This window comes from Plecotus auritus (assembly GCF_963455305.1).
Source record: "Plecotus auritus genome assembly, chromosome: 5".
NCBI lineage: Eukaryota > Metazoa > Chordata > Mammalia > Chiroptera > Vespertilionidae > Plecotus > Plecotus auritus.
Window position 1 is genome coordinate 81,929,115 of NC_137776.1, and position 15,296 is coordinate 81,944,410.

A 15,296-nucleotide genomic window follows, 5' to 3' on the forward strand; every position below is an offset into this window, starting at 1 on the left:
TTGGTATGATTTCAATCTTCTTGAATTTGGGGAGACTTTGCTTGTGACCCAATATGTGGTCTATTTGTGAAAATGTCCCATGTGCACTTAAGAAGAATGTATATTCCACGGCTTTGGGGTGAAATGTTCTGAAGATGTCAATTAAGTCCATCTGATCTAGTGAGTCATTTAGGATTGCTGTTTCTTTGCTGATTTTTTTTGTCTAGAGGATTTATCCAGTGAAGTCAGTGGTGTATTAAAGTCCCCTACTATGATTGTATTGTTGTCGATCTCTCCCTTGATATCTTCCAGGAGTTTTTTTTTTTTATGTATTTGGGTGCTCCTGCATTGGGTGCATATATGTTTACCAGGGTTATATCCTCTTGTTGTATTGATCCCTTTAGTATTATGAAGTGGCCTTCCTTATCTCTTGTTGTGGCCTTCACTTTGAGGTATATTTTGTCTGATATAAGTATTGCTACCCCACCTTTTTTTTTCATTTCAATTTGCCTGAAAGATGTTTTTCCTTCCCTTCACTTTCAGTCTGTGTGAGTCCCTTGTTTTGAGGTGGGTCTCTTGTAGACAGCATATGTATGGGTCATGTTTTTTTATCCATTCAGCCACTCAATGTCTTTTGATTTGAGCATTTGGTCCATTTATGTTTAAAGTTATTATTGAAAGGTACTTGTTTGTAGACATTTTTTTTTTGAGCCTGTGTTCCTTCCTACCTTTTTATTTCTCCTTTTTATAGCATTCTCTTTAGCATTTCTTGCATTGCTGACTTGGTAGTGATAAACTCCATTAGCCTTTTTTTTTTTTTTTTGTCTCTGAAGCTCCTGATTTCCCCTTCAATTTTGATTGATAGTCTTGCTGGATAGAGTATTCTTGGATTCAGACCCTTGCTTTGCATCACTTTGTATATATCCTTCCATTCTCTTCTAGCTTGATGTGTTTCTGTTGAGAAATCATTTGATAATCTGATGGGGGATCCTTTGTAGGTAACTCTCTGTCTCTCTCTTGCAGCCTTTAAGATTCTCTCTTTGTCGTTAACATTTGCCATTGTAATTATGGCGTGTGTTGGTGTGGGTCTTTTGGGATTCATCTTGCTTGGGACTCTCTGTACTTGTGTAACTTTTTCTTCCCCATATCAGGGAAGTTTTCTGTCATTATTTCTTCAAATAAATTTTCTAATCCTTGCTGCTCATCTTGTCCTTCTGGCAGCCCTATTATACGTATGTTATTTCGTTTTGCATTGTCCCAAAGCTCCCTTAGGCTCTCCTCCTGCTTTTTAATTTTTTTTTCTAGTTGCTGTTCAGATTGGGCTTGTTTTTGCACTTTATCTTCTAACTCCCTAATTCAGTCTTCTGCTTCTTCCAGTCTACTGTTGAAGCCTTCCATGGTGTTTTTGATTGTAGCTATATCATTTTTCATTTCTTCTTGATTTTTGCATAGGTTGTTGATTTTCTCGTCCATCCGGTGTATGAACTGTATGACCATTACTCTGAATTCTTTTTCTGTCATGTTGCATGCTTCCGTTTCACTTATTTCCTTACTTGGCGATTCCTCTTTTTCTTTCCTCTGGGGATTGTTTCATTGTCTCCCCATTCTGACTATCACCAGAGGGTTCAAATGTCGAATTGCAGGGGCCTGGGCATGTGCAGTGGGAATTTTGCACCCCCCAAGTGTCACTGAAGAGCTCTGACACCACGACGTGCGGCTGCTATGGGGTGGTGGGAGCCACGCTCACCCCAGGTCAGAGTCACAGGCGCTTTGTGTGGCCTCGTGTGTGCACCTAGAATCTGGGGCCCTGCCTGCGTCACATTGAAACAAAGAACCTGCTGGGGTGTGCCAAAAATCAAAGTCCCCTAGTGCGTGTCAGGAGTCAGATGCTTCCTGTGTCCACGCCAAGAATCGAGTATCAGAGTCTCTGTTGCCTGGTGCTACCTCGCACCGAGAATCCATTTGCTTTTAAAGTAATTGTTTCTAGATATGTTATTACCAGCTTATTATTCAAATTTTTATCTTTTTTTTTCTTCTCAAAGAAGTTCCTTTAACATTTCTTATAATACTGGTTTGGTGGTGATGAACTCCTTTAGCTTCTTCTTGTCTGGAAAGCTCCTATCTTTTCTTCAACTCTAAATACTAGTTTTGCTGGATAAATATTGATTGAATTTTGATTGCTAATATTCAGTCTTCTAGTTCATTAACATGATGTGTCCCTCCATATATTTAATCATCTTTAATGTTTCCCAATAGTATATTATTATTTTTCTAGGTAGAGATTTTACACATTTTTCATTAGTTTATTCTTAGTATTTTATTTTTTATGCTGTTGAGAATAGTGTCTTTTTAAAACCGTGTTTTCTTACTGTTTGTAGGTAAAATAGAAATAACTGATATTTGTATATTGACTTAGTATCTGGTGGCCTAATGTATCCTGAATTCACTTACTGATTCTTTCTGGCTCCCTGGCTTTGTCTGTCAGTTAGCCAGTTAGCCAGGACCTCACTGTTCTCATGAATGGGGTTTTGTGGAGAGCTGGGGCCTGAGGAAGCAGCATGCAGCTTGAGTTCGAGCAGCTCTTCTCACGGGGCTTTACATCCATCCTGGTAGTCCACCTTGGGAGCGTCTGCCACCTGTAAGCCAGAGAAGACTGCACGTCTAACACTGCAGCCTCTGTTCCTCTCAGTGGAAATGCCATTGGGTTTCCAACTGCCTGGTTCTTACACCAGTGGCTGTCTTACACCAGAAGCTACTCCTTTGGGTTCACCTCCCTTGCTCTCTGGTGTGTGGAATATGGGGAAAGGGCTCAGGAGTGGATGCTGCAGCTCATCCCCCAACTTGGTATTGCATATAGGGGGTAATTATTTGGGCTTTTGATGATGGTACCACTATATTGTGAAAAACTCTGAGCTCAGAATAAGATGTGATTGGGGTATGTTGTCAACTCTCAGCACCTTCCTGCAGTGTAATGTAAGTGTTAATGTATGTGGTAGACATTCTTTACAACTTGGGGTTTGAAGCTGGCTTTTTCCTAGTTTCTTTGACCATTATGCTCTTTCTCTGGTTTTCTGTGTTCCTTGTTACTTTGGTGGTTTTTATAGAGGAGAGTGATAGAGAGGGGAGGGAGAAAAAGGCCTTTATTCTGCTATGCTTAACTTTATTCTCTCAGCGATAATGTTAATGGTCTTCTAATGACTTTGATCAGCTCAAATGAGTAAATATTTATTCAGTACCACTATTTTAAGCCAAGTCTTTAAAGTCTTATTCAGTGTATTCCTCTTCCCCACAATATGTTCTGTTTTTTAAAAAAGTTCCTGTCAGCTCTTTAAACCCAAGCGGTCCAATGTATGGTGTGGTCTCAGCAGGGTCAAAGAACCATCTTAGTGTCCTGACAAGGATGATCCATGCTGTTGCCAGCTCTCAGTGCCCATAGTACTAGCTTTTGTTTCTTGCATGAATTAATCATTATATAATGGTAAGTAAGAACCAGACATTATTATTAGGGTTTACTGATTCCTGAAATATTTATTCCTCAACAAGCATTTATTGAGTGCCAACTGTGTGCTGGAGCTTTCCTAGGCCCTGGAGATAGAAAACTGAATACAATACACTTCTGACTTCAAGTTTTCATATGCTGCCCGGAGGAGACACAGGATCTTTGTGTGATAAAGTGAAGACAATAGGAGCAGAAGGCTTTTGGTACCAGAGGAGAGACACTGAGCCAAGTTAGAAATAATGGACTGAGAATGAGCATTCAGGTTTCAAATTCCTAGCAACCAGAAAAGCAATTAGAAGGCTGGAGAAGACAAACTGTGAAGGTCCTGTTTGATAAAATTTTCCACTGACTCTGTTTTCTACTCAATAAATACTTTATTCACCAGGCAAAAGTAGTAGTGTTCTGAAATTAAGGGATAGTTAGGGCTTTAGGAGGCATATTTCATCAAATAATTGGGCAAGTAACTGCTGCATTCCCAGCTCATTTGTGCCATGTAGATGCTCAATAAATGTTTGTTTATTGAGTGAGAGAATGATTGGTGAGCTCAGCCCCCCCTCCCCCCCGTTGGTCTGGGCAGGGTGGGTTGCAGGACAGGGTTGAGTGTCTGAGGCTGTCCCACTAACCTGGGTGAAGACTTGGCTGGGCTTCCGCCCACAGGCAATAGACTACTTTCTTGAGAGTGGTTCTGGCATCATGGGAAACCACAGCACAGGCAGGAATAAAATTACATTTAAGGGAGAATATGCTATTGACGGAGCAAGAACCATGCTCCTACCATTAGTTCTGGTGATTGAGGTCTTTGGAATAAATGTAGCATCAAGTGAGGGTGGATTGTTTACTCCATTGAAGGTAGTTCATAAACATTCATAAAAGTTGGGTAAGCATGGCTTTGAGCAGCTCGTCCTTCTCTCTCTTCCCAGTTTAGAAGAAGCAGTGTGAAAGTGTGCTGTGTGCTTGAAGAAACTCCCGCATGCAAACCTGGGCTCTTGGCTTTTTGTCTGTGAGCGGGTGCCTTCTGTTTGTGTGACCACAGAGAACCTGTCTGCACTGGGTCTCTCCTTTTCAAGTGGCAGTTGTCCAACTCGATGTTCCATAACATGGATACCCGCTCTGGAATGGGGGTCGGGGTGTTTCATGAAGCAGAGCCAACGTAGGGTGTGGTGGGGACAGTGGGAGGGCCCTGGTCCCAGCTGGACACTCTCCTTGGGTTGTTCTTATTCTGATTTTTTCCCCTCTTGTACAATTCTCTGCTACTCATGGCTTTCGGGGTTCAGGGCTGTTCTTGCTCTTCCCATAGTGCTTGGTTGTTGTCAGTTAGATGCTTCAAGTTCTCCTTAAAAGAATGGTGGTTATTGAGGCTGCTTTCTTCGTTATGCCCACAGAGTGCTGGCACCACTCCATTTGCTCAGGAAATGGCTGCCCAGAGCACAGCGAGACCTCTTGGTGTTGAACCCTTGGTCCTGTCTGCTTCTCCCTAAGCTCCCTGTTTACTGCGAGTTAGAGCTAAGGTACTATTTCAGTCAATCAATCTGAATGCTTTCATGTGTTCAGGCCCTGATCCAGGCATTTGGGGGCTATCAGGGAACAAAGCAGCAAAGCTTCCAGCCCTTATAGAGCTTATATGCTAATAGATGGAGGGAGCAGATGGTACACAATTTTCATAGGTAAGTAAATTGAATAGTGTGGTAGAAGATGGCATGTGCTCTGGATAAAGAAAAGGTAGAGCAAAGTGGCAAGGAGCTAAGAGTGGGAGCTGGGGCAGGTTGCAATATGAAATAAGTTGGACAGGACAGGCCTATGAGGTGATCTGTGACCAGAGTCCCGAAGGAGATGAGGGAGTGGCCAGGCGCATCCTTGGGGAGAATGCATCAAGCAGAGGAAAGAGTTAGAACCGGGCCTGGCAGGGGCATGCAGCCTGTGGGGAGGTCCGTGAGGAGCCCCTGGGCCTGGGGTGGAGTGAGAGGGCAGGGGAGGAGGTCAGCCCCTGGCACCTTATCCTCCTATCTAATAAAGAGGGAATATGCTAATTAACCATCACTCCATCACAAAGATGGCTGCACCCACAGCTGGGGCCAAGTTCCCATAAGGAGCCTTAACAACCAATCAGCAGGGACCTGTGGCTACACCCTCCCCCACCCTTGTGGGGCTTGACAGGGGACCTCAGGCCACCTTCCACACCTGGCAGGGCTTAACAGGGGACCTCAAGATGTGCTTCCCGTCCTGGTGCTGGGCTAGGGAACCTCAGGCTGCTCCCCCCACCCCAGTGCCAGGCCAGGGGACCTAAGGCCATGCCCCCAACCTGGCAGGGCTTGACAGGGGACCTCAGGCCATGCCCCCCACCCAGCGGGGCTTGACGGGGGACCTCAAGGTGCGCTTCCCGTCCTGGTGCTGGGCTAGGGGACCTCAGGCTGCTCCCCCAGTTCCAGCTCCAGGCTGGGGGACCTCAGACCACGCCCCCCACCAGGGGGGGCTTGACAGGGGACTTAAGCCCACACCCCCCAGCCTGTCACCAGGCTGGGGGACCTTGGGCCGCATCCCCCACCCCAGCACCGAGCCAGGGGACCTGAGGCTGTGCCCCCCTGCCTGGCGGGGCTTGACAGGGGACCTCAAGGTGCACCCCCAGTGCTGGGTCAGGAGAACTCAGTCCATGCCCCCTGTCCAGGGGGGACCTGAGGCTGCACCCCCCTGCCGATGGGGCTTGATAGGGGACCTGAGGCTGTTCCCCCCTCCCAGTGCCCAGCTGGGGGACCTGAGGCTGCGCCCCCCCCCTCCGCCTGGTGGGGCTTGACGGGGGACCTCAGGCCATGTCCCACACCTGGTGGGGCTTGACAGGGGACCTCAAGGCATGCCCCACCATCCTGGCGCTGGGCCAGGGGACCTGAGGCTACGTTCCCTGCCCAGCGGGGCTTGACAAGGGTGGGACTTGCCAGGTCTGGATCTATCCCAATGGGGGCGGGGGGGAGGGGGTGGGCAGCCGGGTCTGAGTCTCACGCGATTTTGAGGTGCATGTGGGTGAGCGGGGACTTGACTCTGGGTCCTGTGGTTCGCCCCAGACTCTGACAGGAGGAAGGTTTTCATATACATTTTACTAATTTTCTTTCATCTCTGACACTTCTATTATAGAGAAAGGGCAAATAGCAATATTAAATTATTTCCTCTAATTAATCCCCTTTTAATGTGCATGAATTTCGTGCACCCGCCCACTAGTCCATTATTAAAACCTTGCCTTTACCCGGAGTGCAACAGGTAGAAGCACTTTGGCTGCATGTCAAGAATTCTGAGGCAGAGGTACAGGTAGGAGGGCAGGAAGACATATGGGGGTCCAGGCAAGACATCTTGGTGGTTGCTTCCTGGTACAAACCTGAATGCAAGTGCATCTTTTATTGCAAAATGGTCCAGGTCATTATCAAGTGACACTCCCCACCCCCCACATCGAAGACGCTTAAGGGCAATATCTTACAACCTCTTCAAGCCCACTCTTGCTGTGGATTGCACAGATTATTGTGGGGGAGGGACTGTGGCCACTTTTTGTATGTGACCACCCACCTCTTGGTCATGTGAAAGAAAGACTCGTGATCATCCCTGAGGTCTTGGCAGGGGTGTGCCTGCCTGTTGACTTGCAGAGTTCGGGTTAGGTGGGTAGTGCCCATAGCCTGCCTGGAGCTAATGAATGGTTCTTGAGTTCTAGAGAAGACAAAGAACTCTCAAAGAATGGCCCACGCTTTGGGCACTATATATATTTTTAAATATATTTTTATTGAATTCTGAGAGGAGGGGAGAGGGAGAGAGAAATAGAAACATCAATGATGAGAGAATCATTGATTGACTGCCTCCTACACACCTCCTACTGGGGAATGAGCCCACAACCTGGGTATGCGCCCTAACCCTGAATGGAACTCTGACCTCCTAGTTCATAGGTCAATGCTTAACCACTGAGCCACACCAGGCGGGCAGTAATTTGCTGAGAATTATATAGTGGGAAATATTGGAGGCTACTGTTCATGCAGCACAGTGAGTATTTGTCAGGCATTTGCTGGGAATTGCTTTCCCTTAAGCTGCTCATGAGCTACATCTAAAGTCTCATACTCAGCCTACTGGGGCAGATACCCAGGGGGGCCAGATAGGTGGGAGAGGCCAGCTGGGTCTAATGCTGAGGGACAGGCAGGTGCCCAAGTTCACATGCCCCATCTGAACACAGCACTGGCACCTCGGGGAGAAAGGGCCAGCCTGCCTTGGCAGATCTCAATTTTTCCTGGGAAGCCAAAAATCTAGGTGTTTGTTGTTGTTGTTTTTCCTTTTTCTTGTTCTTAAATTTGTTGAGAGCTCCTGATTTTAAAATGTTGTTAGCCAGTTCTGATATTTGAGTAATACTGTGCAGGTTAAACAAAACCTTCCAGATCTTTGCAGATTTTGGTCTGTGCAGATGAACTACAGAGTGAAGTCATGGTGCTGCAGTCCGGGAGTTTTGATTTGTTTTTCAAACTGCTTGGTCCTCGTTTCCTTCATTGATGACTGAGTTCAACATCGCGTCACAGATTTCTGTAGTGTGTTATAATCTTGTGGGAGGGCATTAGAAGCTATTGGAGGTTTCTTGCTGAAGTGAGTTCGGACATAAATCAATGAACTTGACCCCTCTTAGCTGCACCTCTTCTGCCTGGGTAGTAGCATGATGATGAAGGTGGCGATGGAAAGATGTGTTCTCAAGTTGGATTAGGGCCATGGCTGTGGGTGTGGTTGCCAGGCTTCTGTGTGACAGGGTTGGTCTAATTAAAGTGGGATTGATTTATTAGCAGAGCTTCACTGGTTAGATAATTTAGCAACTTGGAGGTGTTATGGGGCCTGGGGTGTTGATAAAGAGTGCTAAGGCTCAAGATAATTATTGCCTGACTTGGGAGAGGATGACAGCTGGGCCCTCATTGTTGCTATAAACTAGCCTGCGACAGGAATGGCACTCTTTGTTTAACATTCCTTGTTGAGGGGCTCTCGGCATTGACCCTCAGTTGCCTTGCTGGCACTCTCTCCTCCCTGTGTATTTCCAAGGCACTTGTCTGGACCTCCACAACCCTCTGTAAAGCCTGCTGATTATTCAGCTTCGTGATTTGCATTTGGCTTTGCCCTAACAATGGGTTGCCTGGGTCCCTCCACTTTCCAGCTGTCTTTTTGTTTGAATTTGAGTTTCCAGCTGACATGCTTTCTGGCCTGAATGTAGAGAAGACCTGGTCTTTAGCCAGACCCGTGTAAATATTTATTCAAGACTTCTGTTGCATGTGTGCTTCTGGAATTGTAGCTGTGATTACCTGCTTGACACATCAATGAAAATAGAGTGCAGACAAGCAAAATCTTGGGAGGCAGGTTGTCCCTTAGAGAGGGAGTGACTTTTTGCTTGTGTTCCACATCCTGGCTTGCCTGACCCTCCACCATGCTCTGGTGAACTCTTTGGGGAATCAGCAACCCACTCATGTAGGTGACTTGGCCTGGAGAGATGGATTTCAGAAACTTGGGTGTCATAAGGACATGTAAAATAGTGTGCTTTCCTGTTAGGCAGAGGCATTCATGAGCTCACAGTGCACTATCCCCAGGTGTGCATCACAAACCTGGTTTCTGCTATTCTTTTTAGATCTTTGGCTATATTGTTATGAGTTGGGTAATTTCCCCCCAAATAAAATGGATATTTTTCTGATTGAATGGCTATCTATGATGGTTATAGAAAATGTGGAAAATATAAATAGGTTGAAAGGAAAGAAATCCACTCAAATATTTCTACCCACCAAAGATTAATCACTGTTATCTGTTGAGGGATTTTTTTTCAACTTGTTTTCAATGCATTTTTTTAAACATAGTTGTACTATTTATATCACATATAATCTTGTATCTTGCTCTTTTGTACCTAATTTTTTGCTCAAACTATAGGGAAATCTATTATCTCATACTAGAGGCACGGTGCATGGGATTCATGCACTGGTGGGGGCATGGCCTGCGGGGATCGGCCTGCTCTGGGAGCACTGCTCATCCCGGTCAGCTGAGCAGCTGTGGACCCACCCTCTGAGCAGCTGCTCCCTGGTCTGGCATCTTCCAAGGAGCCAGAGCACTCGCCTCTCCAGGGGACCTGGTCGGGGCCAGGCCCAGGGACAACAGCACTGAGAGGTGGCAGAGTAGGCCTCAGTCCCACAGCAGCAACAAACTGCCTCCCAGCCTCCGAGGTCAGCTCTGTGAGCCCAGCAGCAGTGCTGTGCAGCCTGTGGGCATCCGGAGGAGGTGGCAGGGAGTGAGGATGAGGAGCCCAGGGATGAGGAGGTGACGATTGCGGCCCAGGTTCCTGCCTGTTGGCCTGCGTTTGCAGCGGAACCAGCCGCTCATCCTGGTCAGCCAAGCAGTGCTCCCACTTTGGCAGTGCACTGACCACCAGTGGGCAGCTCCTGCGTTGGGTGTCTGCCCCCTGGTAGTCAGTGCGCGTCATAGCGACTGGTCAACTGGTCGTTCTGGCCGTTCTGCTCTTTGGTCGCTGGGCTTTTATTATATAGGGTAACTTTCCTCTCCTCCCTCTTGCTGAATAGCCTCAAACATGCCAGGCACTTTGCCTCAGGGCCTTTGCACGGACTCTTCCCATTGGAAGGTTCTTCCTCTAAGTGACTGCCTGGCTCATTCGCTCACCTCCTTTAAGTCTTCGTTCAAATGTCACCTTCTCTGTAAAGCCTGTCCTGACCTCTCCATCCACTCTGCACCTATATTAGCCAGACCCATCATTTCCCAGTACTGATGGCACCAAACATATCACCTGTTTATCATCAATAGCATTATTCTAATATGCTAATATAAGCATTAAACAACACTACTTTTTGTAAACATTTTAAAAATAGCTACATGTAGCCTATTTTTCCTTTTTATTGAATGTATTGGGGTGACACTGATTAACAAAATTATACAGGTTTCAGGTGCACAGTTTTTTGAATGAACCATACTTTAACCATCACCCTACTGCTGGACATTTAGATTGTGTTTTATGATTATAAATTACATAAACCTACTATGAACCTTTTGTGTTTAAAGAATTTTTCCATTCCTTAGACATTAAAAGAGATTCTTGGACATGGGGTTACTGTGTCAAGGTTTATTGTATTAAGACATTTGGCTACAAGTGATACAAACTCAATTCAAACTGGCTTAAGCAAATTAAGACAAATATTGGCTGATGTATTTAAAAAATGCAGGGGAGGAACTTCAGGTCGGGCTGATTCCAGGTCTGGTTTGTGTCTCGTATCTTCAATATCTGCTTTCCTCTGTGTTGACTTTACTCTCAGGCAGCCTCTTCCCATTGAGGGCAAAATTGCTACCTGAAGCTCTGTTTTTATCCTACCAACTCTAGCTACACTTTCCTCTTAGAAAGATATCCCATTCCCAATATTTTCAGCAAAAACTTAGGACTGAGTCTCATGGGCTCACGTTGAATTGTGCCACTTTTGAATGACTCACTTTGGCCATAGGACAAGGATACACTAGAGTGGGGAGAAAGATGTTTCCCAGACACTCAGGGTGCTCTGACCCAAATGGGGAACAGGTATTGGGCAGGTCCCAGGCTACAGGTCTTCATTTTACTTATGAACAGTTTATGGACTTTGTGTCTCAGTGAAGGAGAGAGAGAGAGAGAGAGAGAGAGAGAGAGAGAGAGCGAGCAGAAGCAAGAGGAGCCCAAACACATCCTAAGCACACACTTTTGGGTGCATAGGACCAGCCTGATCAGATGGCAGCCAACCTCCACTCTTACCACTGGGTGGTAAGAGGCAGGAGACCCGGCCTGGGCTCCCTGGGAATGAGGCTCCAATGGCCTGTAATCGCAAGCCTCGGAGGCTGGTGAAGGCCACCGGCTCCCTAAGTGCATGTTTAAGTTCTGAGCAACGAAGGCAAGTTCTAAATGTGAGGAGCAATACACAGATCTTGTAACATAGAAACCCACGCCTGAAACCTTTATGTTCATGTTGACCAATGCCACCGCAATAAATTTAATAATAATAAAAGATATGAAAATAAAAAAATGTGAGGAGCAGAAACGTTCTTGCAAATTTCCCCAGGAGATTCCAGCAGCAGTGCCACCCAGGTGACTTTGGAGGCTGCTGACAGTCGGCGCTCATTGCAGAGCAGCTGTGGTGTTTGTTAAGCAGGCCCCGCACTGAGTGCTGACAGCCACCGCGACTTCATTATCCTCAGCCCTCTGGCCCCGGCCTCCACCCAGAGCAGTTTTCATAGGAGAGCTCCACTCACGGCCGCCCCGTTGCCTGCCTCTCCGCAGACCTTGCCAGCTTGCAGCATAATTGTCTGTTGGCCACTGTTAAATGCCAGCCTGCCCTACAGGCACTGCTGGACTTCAGCTACCCTTGGCCAAGTACCCGCGGGGCTCCAGGGGCACCTACCTGGTCATCTCTGCCTTGGTGTGTCCTTTGGGCCGGGCCTGCTGTTCTTTAAAAGGAACCCAGGCTTAGCGGGAGGGAAGTTGGAAGCATCCTGATGAAAACCTCACAGTTTGCTCTCTTTCTGTGGGAGAGGGGCTGTCTGAACCAACCCTTTCTTTTGAGACCATCCTTACCCCAGAATTAGGATGTGTCACATTCAGTTGCAGGCCAGGGGAAAACAACCCATGACTTTACACGCTTCAGAAATTCCTAAAAGGCACCGACCCCTTCCATTCGGGTCCTGTAGTGATGACCATTTGCTCATGTTCATTGTGGGGATTGGGGAGTTGCTGACAGAGGGAGGCTGCCTGAGCCAAGGCCATGGGCGTGCCCTTCAGTGCACCCTGGGTTCTCCATGCCATTTTCTCCCTTCCCACATCACCAGGGACACTCGATGAAGCCAACGTATAAATAAATGATTCACGATAACCCTTCCTTTCTCTGCGGGACTGCAGTTAACCTGGAGCCCTCTTGCTCTCATTTGCTTTGGTGACGGGGTGGAGTGGTGTGAGTATTCCATTTTGGGCAGGCTGAACTCTCTCACACAGACATGACTTTGCAGTATACTTCTTTGAGCGGTTGAAAGCATGCTCATTGCCTCTGGCTGAGTCAGGGGAAGAGACTCCACCATTCAACGACCAGCTCCTTTGTTGGAGTCCAGAGTTTCTGAAACATGGGTCCTTGTTTTCTCTGTATAATCGAGTGGGTGTCCATCTCCGAAATCTCTAGCCCACTGTATACATGTGTGGTGTCACCAGATAACTCAGCTGAAACCTCTTGGAGTGATGGCTCACTGCCTGGAGTGCAGGTGAGGGAGTGCTCTTGTGGCTGTGCCCTCCAGGCGGTGGTGCCCAGGCGAGCAGCGCAGGCGGAGACAGAGCAGGAGCTCCTGCGGGCGGCTCTTCCTCATTCATTGTGTCCGCCCAGCATCTGTGGAAGATGCTATAGACGTTCAAAAGGTTCCCACTGCTGATGAACAAGTAACGGAGAAAAAAGGCACAGACCTTAGATGTTCTCAAACAGGTTGAAAAGGGACAACCAGATACTCATTTTGACCTGTTTCTATAAAAGTCAGTTAACAGTTTAATTAGCAGTTACTGAGCACCTGCTGCCGGGCGGGCTCAGTGTCCCACTGGGCATCTGGGTGCTCAGGGTGACCCCCTGAGAGATCTGCTGCCTGTTGCGCACGTGCCTGTAGATTGAGCTCTTGGGGGAAATCTGGTGCCCCTTGCACTGCACCCCTCTGTTGCCTGTGGGAGTTACTGTTGGTCACTGCACGCACCTGCCTCTGCCCTGCTCTCTGTGCCAGCACGCGCATCAGCAGGGATAACTGGAACAGCCCCGGTCAGAAACAAAGAGGGTCAGGAATGTAATGGATTGCATTCCACAGCCTGAGGACTGGGATGTGGCCGCGTCTCAGAAAGGGCTTGGAAATGGTACCCGTGCTTCTCTCTCTGCTCCTCAGTCTTGATGGCAAACCACGGCCAACCCCAGTCCCAGTGATTGCAAGTTTCAATTCCAACCACATCACTTATCCAATTAGACTCTCTCTATCTCAATTCCTGACTCACAGACAATGAAATACGCTTGCTTCACATTGGGTCAGGCGACCCCTTGTGCTCAGGGCAGGGCTACAAAGGAGAGCAGGGCTGTCCAGGACTCATTTTTGGCCTTATGGGTAGACCAGGGTGCGGGTCCCTAGAAGGGACATGTGGTGAGCTGAGTGGGAGCATTGACATCTGTGTCCTACGCCCCACCTCTCTTACTCCCCAGTGAGCACTTGCTGTGCCTGGGCCGGGACAGTCCCCTCCACAGCTCTGCTGACCCATCGGGTAGGGTTTCATTTTTGTTGGAGGGTGGACTTGTGCTTGTTAAATATTGAGAACTGCCTTTATTAAGTTAAATTGAGACCAGTCTTTGAAGCTGAACATTGGTTGGGCATAGAACAGATCACAGAATTGGGCAAAAGTGCTACCTAATTGAATTACCCCCAAAAGGTTGACTTTTGAATGTGGATAAATGCTTTAATTATAATTGTTACATCTACATTTGTAGACATCTGTCATTTAAGGTCATTTGTTACTGTTTTCCTAAGCAGTTTTGTTGAGGTCTACACTAGATTTTAAACTCTGATGGGCAATGAATGGCACGTGCATGGAGAAACCACTAGTTACTTTATTAGGGGAACAGTTTGGGTGATTGCACTTTTACTTTGAAAGTTTTATATAGTCCCCAGCTCTCTATCCCAGTTGCCAAATTCTCTAAGTCTCGGTGGTCGTTTGACAAATGCTTAAGCATTTTCACTCTGAAACTGGCCCCTCGGTGCTTAGAGCACACTGGGAGGGGTGCCATTGCAGGCGGGGTCTAGAATCTGTTCTCAACACTTTTTGCACTTTTTAGTTCTCAGAGTTTACAACCACGGTTAATTTTTAACTTTTTTCTCTTGGAACTTTTCCATTGATGTTTAAAAGGGCAGATCAAATATGTTAATGTACTCATGAATGAGAGAAAACATCCACAAGGTCTTAAAATATTCTGAATAATATTTTCTTTCTTTTTAGCTGTCTCCGTTATGAGGTACAGCGCCTCTGCTTTTGGGTTTGCAGTAAGTAACCTGAAATGTACTTTTATGAAGTTTTGCACGTTTTTCCTGAGCCCACGGATCTCATCCTCATTGAGGGGGTGGTTAGCAGATGAGAGCTTCGCATGACAAGCACATCTTTTATGGAAATCTATTCTAGGGGGGATTAGAATTCAACAGGAGTAAACTGCAAGGAAGCTGTATAATCCTCCAGAACAGACAAGGGGACTGCATTGCCCACTGCTGGTTGCGAGGATGTTTTAGGGTGTTGGCCCTTTCCTCCCCAAGGCTGTCGGTTGGAGAATGGCACACATGGAAGCGAAGGCTTTGCTGTGCAAGCAGAGGTGTGGGCGTTAGGGCTGCTGCTGCCAGGATAAGTCAGTCTGCAGCCGGACCCCGGGGAACCTGACCCCGGGGAACCTGACCCCGGGGAACCTGACCCCCGCCTGCTTCCTGATGGGAGCTGCTGAGAGAAGACGGTCTCAGGTGTCTCACAGGCTGGGCATGCCAAACACTTGATGGAGCTTCCCCACGTCCCCTTCGGGTGCTTGTAACTTTCTGGGTGGGAAGTGTGCTATGGCACAGTGACCCTAGGAGAGCACTTGTAAACACCCCTCCTGCGCAGCTTTGGGGTTCCCTGTGCCTCAGGGTGTGTGTTCCTGCCCCAAAACCCACTTCTTCCTTTTGTTGTGAAAACTTAAGGTTTTTGAGGTTGCAGACCTTTTCAGAATCTTTAAAAGGAGTGCACTGTCTCTCCAGAAATACGCATACACACCACATACATACACACACC

General features: G+C 47.3%; 1 protein-coding gene across 2 annotated transcripts in view; it reads left to right on the plus strand.

The window, feature by feature from the left end:
• The window catches only part of TMEM163 (transmembrane protein 163), a 241,435-nt gene that overhangs the window by 140,606 nt on the left and 85,533 nt on the right, over positions 1-15,296 (plus strand). For both annotated transcript variants that reach the window (XR_013960687.1, XM_080670059.1), the window contains exon 3: positions 14,484-14,527. Coding sequence is in view for 1 of the 2 variants with exons in the window: in XM_080670059.1 (XP_080526185.1) it covers positions 14,484-14,527 (44 nt within the window). In the remaining variant the exon portion in view is untranslated. The remainder of the gene's footprint in view (positions 1-14,483; positions 14,528-15,296) is intronic.